The sequence below is a fragment of the Carassius gibelio genome, chromosome A23, assembly GCF_023724105.1.
Source record: "Carassius gibelio isolate Cgi1373 ecotype wild population from Czech Republic chromosome A23, carGib1.2-hapl.c, whole genome shotgun sequence".
Classification (NCBI taxonomy): Eukaryota; Metazoa; Chordata; class Actinopteri; order Cypriniformes; family Cyprinidae; genus Carassius; species Carassius gibelio.
In genome coordinates this window covers 19,350,389-19,357,752 of record NC_068393.1, presented here as the reverse complement: position 1 = coordinate 19,357,752, position 7,364 = coordinate 19,350,389, and the positions used below count along the sequence as shown (strand labels likewise).

General features: G+C 35.5%; 1 protein-coding gene across 2 annotated transcripts; it reads right to left on the bottom strand.

Annotated features, from left to right (window-relative positions):
• Positions 1–1,350: 1,350 nt before the first annotated feature.
• Positions 1,351–7,166, bottom strand: LOC127944601 (SLAM family member 5). 2 transcript variants are annotated; one of them, XM_052540648.1, is made up of 6 exons: positions 6,963–7,166; positions 6,359–6,679; positions 6,025–6,084; positions 5,513–5,758; positions 2,133–2,192; positions 1,351–2,009 (listed from the first exon to the last, which is right to left on the bottom strand). In XM_052540648.1, exons 2-6 carry the CDS (start codon positions 6,576–6,578, stop codon positions 1,870–1,872), a joined length of 726 nt encoding a protein of 241 aa, XP_052396608.1. In that variant the 5' UTR covers positions 6,579–6,679; positions 6,963–7,166; the 3' UTR covers positions 1,351–1,869. The 2 variants fall into 2 exon arrangements, with proteins under 2 accessions (XP_052396608.1, XP_052396609.1); XM_052540649.1 differs by lacking the exon at positions 2,133–2,192 and having other exon boundaries at positions 6,963–7,162.
• Between the last annotated feature and the right edge of the window lie 198 nt (positions 7,167–7,364).

Below are 7,364 nucleotides of genomic sequence, written 5' to 3'. Positions count from 1 at the left end.
TGTTCTTTATGATGAGAGAAACGTTCCCCTCAAATTTTTACCATGGCATGCATTTATTTCGTGAGGTTTTCGAGACTGACCTACTTTCCATTGCAACTTGTAACAAAGCATTTCTCAGTGTGTGGTTTCAAAAAAAGTAATTCTGATTCTGATATTTAAACAGACAGTGTTTCTAATGCTAAAGTTTTTATTTTATTTTTATTAATCTTCTACATCCATGCACCACTTTTATGCAATAAGAAGCTACTTTTTTATATCTTTATCTTAATACATGGTTTTATTTAAAAAAGGAGCTTTACACACAACCTTATCAGAGGTAATGATAATTACCTGTATTGTTATATATTTATGTCCCATAGTCTTGATTTGGGTGTGTACAGTGGTTTTACATTTAAAAGGGTTGTAAATCTAGTTTAAGTAAATATAAGCATATTTAACTTATTTAACATAGTCAACTTTTATCAGGTTAATTTCACAACAGCAATGCTGTGTGGCTAGTAACTTTGGAAAACCACTAGCCACATTTTATATATATATACATATATATATATATATATATATATATATAAATTGTATTTTCTGATCCTATTTGACAAATTGGAGAGCCAGTCATAATTCATCATTCGTTTGTGGTATTTTATACTCCCCAATGATGTATAGCACCTATACAAAGTGCTTTGCAAAATAAACAAAATTAGTAAGGATTGATTTTTTTTTTTTTTCTGTGTTCACTTGCAGAGGACTCCTAAAGAGAAGGACATTGAGTTGGAAGAGATGAAGTCCCTTAAATAACATGGTGTGAAGTATGTCAGACATTTACATTGTATTGTGATAGTTTTGTCATAAAGCATTCATCTTTGTGGCACACTATTCAGGTGAAATTTAATGCTATTAATATCTTTACAGGTATTAAGAAAACCATACTCTAAGAACAAAAAAAATCCTGCGCCACGCTGTTGGGACTGCCTTCAAACCTTAACAGCGTTTTTCTACATTTCATGTTTACATCTGAAACAAAGTCTTGATAAGCTAAAGTACATATTACTCTGTATAAGAGTGTCTTACAGATACTTCTGTTTATATATACTGTGTATTACACCACTGTGTTTTTTATTGTTACATGCCTTTGTAATTAGTATAGAGACAGTATTGTAATCTTGTGCCATCCTGACGAGGAGGGCTGGACATCTCCCAAGGTTTATTCCTCTGTAACTAAACATAAAGACTACAGTATGTATTTAAGAAGTGCTGCTTCTATATATATTTATAAATATTATGTATTTTAGTTTATGACACTAAATTATTTTAATATTAACATATTAATTATTTTAAAATAAAAATCATTGAAGGAAAAAAATGTTTTCTCTTTTTTTTGTTGGATGATTAACTTGATAAATGGACTAGATCTTCAAATGATTTTACTATGAAGGTTGCAGCAGGTGTGATAAACTTTTGTTTTACTGAGGTACAAATGTTACAATTTTTGCAAAAATATCAAATCTTTACTGGTAAAAGGCTTAAACATACACATTTCTATGGCATTTAATTGTTAGTATTGTTCTGTTTTACCATTGCGTGCCACTGGAGAACACAAACCACTAGACCACTTCCTGCTTCACTGGCACTGCTTTCCATTTTAAAGGTTTTAATTTCATTGAACTGAGTTATTTTGTAAAGAATATGAATGCAAGGATAACTCTGATATACAGTAATGTGAGACTTGAAAAATGACTTTTGTTATTAAAGCTAAAGTATTGACACAACCAGTACAGTATAAAGCGTTATAGAAATAAAGGTGACTTGACTCATAACTAAAGCCCCATATGTCATCTGTATGACATGTTGGTTGGTCTCACAAAAGTATCACCATCACACAGAAGCAGCAGCTCTTCTCTGAGATGAGCAGAACATCAGATGTTCAATAAGAAATCCAAGAGCGGTGATTCCCACCAGACCAGACAGAACCAGACGAACCAGAGCCTCAGTGACGCCACAGTGATCCACACAATCTGAAAGAGATGAGACGTGTTCACTATCGGCACCAACATCTGTGCATCAATGTTTGATCTCCTAGGCCTGCTAAGATACATTTAAATAAATATATGAGATAAATACATACAGATAAGACTGACCTTCAGAATGGTTTGCACTGACCAATGAGCCACCAGTGATGACCGGCACAGAAACCGGTGCTTTAGGAAAACAAAACACATAGAAATAACATCAGAGATGGCAAATTCAAGGCATATTGGGATCTGGCCTCAAATACAATCTCGGCCAGATTCACAAAAATATTTTTAACAAAGAAGTTAAGACTTTTCTTAAGATAAATTCTATTAAGTTAGGAAATACTTTCCTATTATAACGTTTTTTCCTCCTTAAGAAAATGAGAGGTTTAAGTGAATGTAGCCTATGGTGGTTCTTTCCTGAAGACTCATTGATCAACATGAATAAATAGCACAACAACACAATATTTACTCAACATTTTTTTTTTATGTGCTAAGTATTTTAAATATTTTGTACCAAATCCTTCTTGTAATTAAAAAATGAAATCCATATTTTAGTAAACTTTTAGTTGTTACTACATTTCAAATTCAGTCACATCACACTTAAAGGGTTAGTTGGCCCAAAAATGAAAGTTATGTCATTAATAACTCACCCTTATGCTGTTCCAAACATGTAAGGCCTCCTTTTATCTTCTGAACACAGTTTAAGATATTTTAGATTTAGTCCGAGAGCTCTCAGTCCCATCATTGAAGCTGTGTGTACGGTCTACTGTCCATGTCCAGAAAGGTAAGAAAAACATCATCAAAGTAGTCCATGTGACATCAGAGGGTGAGTTGGAATATTTTGAAGCACCGAAAAATACATTTTTGTCCAAAAATAGCAAAAACGACGACTTTATTCAGCATTGTCTTCTCTTCCGTGTCTGTGTGAGAGAGAGTTCAAATCAAAGCAGCTGGATTTCCGGTTCGCGAACGAATCATTCAGTTCACCAAATCGAACTGAATCGTTTTAAACGGTTCAGATCTCCAATACGCATTAATCCACAAATGAAGCAGACCGACACACAGAGCGTCTGAACTGAACTGATTCTTTTGGTGATTGATTCTGAACTGATTCTGTGCTAGTGTTATGAGCGCGGGTAAACCGAAGGCTTGAATCAAGGACAATCATCGCCAATGACGCCATTACGTTGAGCGCAAAAGAACTGGTGAACCGTTTTCTTCAACCGGTTTATTGAATCGAACTGTCCGAAAGAACTACTGGTGATCCGAACACCGATGCAACCGGTTCTTCACTCGAGAACGAGTCAGTCTATTGTTCGTTATCTGGCTCGGCTCAGTGTTCATCTTCACAGCAGTTCAGTCAGTGTACTGTTTGAGTGCATGCATTACTCCGGGATATTGGTTTGTTTGAACTCAGAGGGAGTGTCAGCCACATTAAAAAAGTTAACAGCTTAAGTCATTTGTGGATTAATGCGTATTAGAGATGCAAACCGTTTAAAACGATTCAGTTCGATTTGGTGAACTGAATGATTCGTTCGCGAACCGGAAACCCAGCTGCTTTGATTTGAACTCTCTCTCACACAGACACGGAAGAGAAGACAATGCTGAATAAAGTCGTCGTTTTTGCTATTTTTGGACAAAAATGTATTTTTCGGTGCTTCAAAATATTCCAACTCACCCTCTGATGTCACATGGACTACTTTGATGATGTTTTTCTTACCTTTCTGGACATGGACAGTAGACCGTACACACAGCTTCAATGATGGGACTGAGAGCTCTCGGACTAAATCTAAAATATCTTAAACTGTGTTCCGAAGATAAAAGGAGGCCTTACATGTTTGGAACAGCATAAGGGTGAGTTATTAATGACATAATTTTCATTTTTGGGCGAACTAACCCTTTAACTTTACATTTTCAACATCAGAGTTTAACTTAGAGGTCAAGTGTGCCAAACTTTTCATTACCTAATGAGACAGATGAGACACAATATAATATTGTAAAAATGCATGTTTTTACATAACTGTATTTTAATTTTAAATACTTTGCATTTTAAAATCAACTTCTAAATGTCTGTTCACATTTCTGTCTGTTGTTTTATAGTATTCCCTATAACATGACAATTTTAATTTGTGGTGCTTCTAATTAAGTGATAAAAAGCAGTTTCAAATAATTGGAAACTTAACACTGGACTTCAAGCAACTTGTGCTATAGCTTCTCCAGCCTTCCTCCAGACTCTAGGACCATGGATTCCAAAGGAAATACAAAACTTGCTCTCATCTGAAAAGAGGACTTTGGACCAATTAGCAACAGTCCAGTTCTTCTTCTCCTTAGGTAAGACACCTCTGATGTTGTCTGTGGTTCAGCAAATTCCTCGACATGTCTGTGTGCGGTGGCTCTTGATAAGTTGACCCCAGCCTCAGTCCATTCCTTGTGAAGTTCAATGATTTTGCTTGACAATCATCATAAGTCTGCAGTTCTCTCGGTTGGTTGAGCATCATTTTCTTCCACACTTTCTCCTTCCACTCAACTTTCTGTTAACATGCTTAGATACAGCACTCTGTGAACTGCCAGCTTCTTTGGCAATGAATGTTTGTGGCTTATCTTCCTTGTGAAGGGTGTTAGTGATTGTCTTCTGGACATCTGTCAGATCAGCAGTCTTCCTCATGATTGTGTAGCCTAGTGAACCAAACTGAGAGACTATTTTGAAGGCTCAGGACACCTTTGCAGGTGTTTTGAGTTGATTTGCTGATTGGCATGTCACCATATTCTAATTTGTTGAGATAGTGAATTGGTGGGTTTTTGTTAAATGTGAGCCAAAATCATCACAATTAAAAGAACCAAAGACTTAAACTACTTCAGTCTGTGTGCATTGAATTTATTTAATACACGAGTTCCACAATTTGAGTTGAATTACTGAAATAAATGAACTTTATGAATTAGATCATTTTATTCTATTTTGTGTGACTTCTGCTGCCAAGTTGTTTTCTTTAATGTTAAACATGACTGCACTTTAAAACCTTAAAATAAATATAATTTCTTTACTGGTTTAACCATTAGCCTACTTATCATTTAATGATATTGTAATGTATTTATTTGAAGTATTTAAAGAAATATTTATTTCTTTTCAGATTCTTATTCACAGCTTTATCATAATAGGCTGTATATTAACTTATTTGGAGAAAACCGGCAGTTCTTTGTGAAATCAGACTCATGTTACTCTCTTGAAGGGAACAATGGAAACATTTTAGTTGTGTTGATGTCCATGCAGGTTTAGAAAGCCTTCAGATTTAATCAAAAATTTCTTAATTTGTGTTCCGAAGGTCTCACAGGTTTGGAACGAAATTTAGGTGAGTAACAACAGAATTTTAATTTTTGGGTGAACTGTCCCTTTAATATGGGACACAAAGGCATTTTCTGTGACTGACAATAGTTATACGTACACACATCTTTTCATTGAGGTTATTGTGGCAGGAAGAGAGATCTAAAGGTAGTATTTCTCATACCTTCCTGTGGTGAGCAGATCTCTTTCTTGTGAAGACGGACGCTCTTATTGCTCACTGGATTCACAGCCGTGCATCTGTAGGTCTCTGAATCATTATAATGAAGATCTAATGATAAACTGAGGTTGATGCTGAGATCAGGATTGCTGTTCTGATTCACTATTTCACTCCCTTTATACCACGAGATAGACACGTCTCGATCATTCTTCACCGAGCAGAACACAGAGCAGAAATCTCTATTCGGAAATTCTGAGGAGGAAAAACACCTACGTTTTATTCAGAGGCCCAAACTGCAAAAATTTGGTGCAGATGTTGTTATTGCTATGGCCAAAAATGAAGATGGTCATGTAAATCACTAAGATATTTATAACAGTATAGCACAATTATATAAATATTAGTCGTCACTCTGTATCTCCCAATTATATTTCCTAGTTAGATGATATTTAAATGTTTTTATGATCAAAAACAAAATGCAGTCCATAATGGGTGGCATTTGGGAAAACAAGGGGACTTACCATTAACATGGTTTGCATTGACCAATAAGCCACCACTAATGACAGGAACAGAAACCGGTGCTTTAGAGAAACACAACACAAGAAAATTGTCGTTTTAAGTCACAGTGGATTTTGGCTTGATATCTATAAAAAAATTAAAGTAATCTTAGGACCTGCTTTATTTTAAGAAGCTGAAAGTAGCCTTAAAGGCTTACTGAGGTTAAATTAAGTGTCAGAAACATTGTTAGATATTTAACACTCAAGACTAACATTATACTCTCAAGTAGCTCAATGTACTGGCACAGAATGTGACACAGTTGTATTTTGTGTTGTATTGACTATAGCTAAATCATACCATATACATCGACTCTGAATGTTTTCCTAGAGATTAAATCATTGATGGTGAGAGCGAGCGTATAAAGTCCAGATTCACTGACGCTGATGTTCCTGATGGTCAGTGATCCTGTCTGCTGGTCAAGCTGCAGTCGGTCAGACAGTCTCTTATGAAGCCATACTTTACTACGGTACATCTGTGCTATTCGGGTGGTTTGGCTGTCGACTGTAAAGAGCCACATGGTCTCATCATCTCCTCTGAGTTCAGATATTCCTGTTTACAAAGTCAGAGCCTCTCTCTCCATCACTGTCTTTAACTCGTCCCATCCACCGGTCACCAGATCTGAAACAATATGAATGAGGGTTAAACAGGGGTTATATGGAGAGTTTGATCAAACTACAAAAATCTAGAATATCTAGAAAACAGACTGTGATATAACATTCAGGACTTCTGAAATCTAAATGAAGTTTGCTAAGATTTCAGAAACAGTTTAAGACTTTAAATGTGGCATTGTTTGGAAATTCAGCATTGAAAATATTCTAGTAAGCTCCTTGACTGTTGACCACAACCACTAAAACAACATTTTGCTCGAGAAAAGAAAATATATTTAAAAGGGTTATCTTACCTTCCATACTGATTAAAAATACAATGAGAAACCACATGCTGATGGACATTAAAAAACATCAGATGATATAAGTGCTGTTGTTTCTCTTGATGAAGCAGCTGAAGCTCGAGATCATGTGAACATTCAGTGAAGTTTCAATCTGTCTTTTATAAGGAAGTGACACACTGGAAATGACATCAGCTGTACCACTAGATGGCACCAAACCAACAATGAACAATTAATCACAGCTTTTCTCTCTTCTTGACCTCTCAGTGATTGAGACTCTAAAGTCAATCATACTTTAAGAGTCTCTCTTACACATCATGATACAGCATCCACTATTACAATATGTCATTGTGATACCCTGTACGTGTAGTCACAGGAATAATTTGTTTTATTTTCCCATCTGTTTAATTATTTAAT

Bases quoted from the DNA above. Each gene is read 5' to 3' on its own strand.
- LOC127944601 (XM_052540648.1), bottom strand. From the start codon at position 6,578: ATGTGGCTCTTTACAGTCGACAGCCAAACCACCCGAATAGCACAGATG. The intron at 5,759-6,024 runs GTAAGTCCCCTT...TTTCCTCCTCAG, and splicing joins CAATGCAAACCATGTTAATG to AATTTCCGAATAGAGATTTC. The intron at 2,193-5,512 runs GTATGAGAAATA...GTTTTCCTAAAG, and splicing joins GATCTGCTCACCACAGGAAG to CACCGGTTTCTGTGCCGGTC.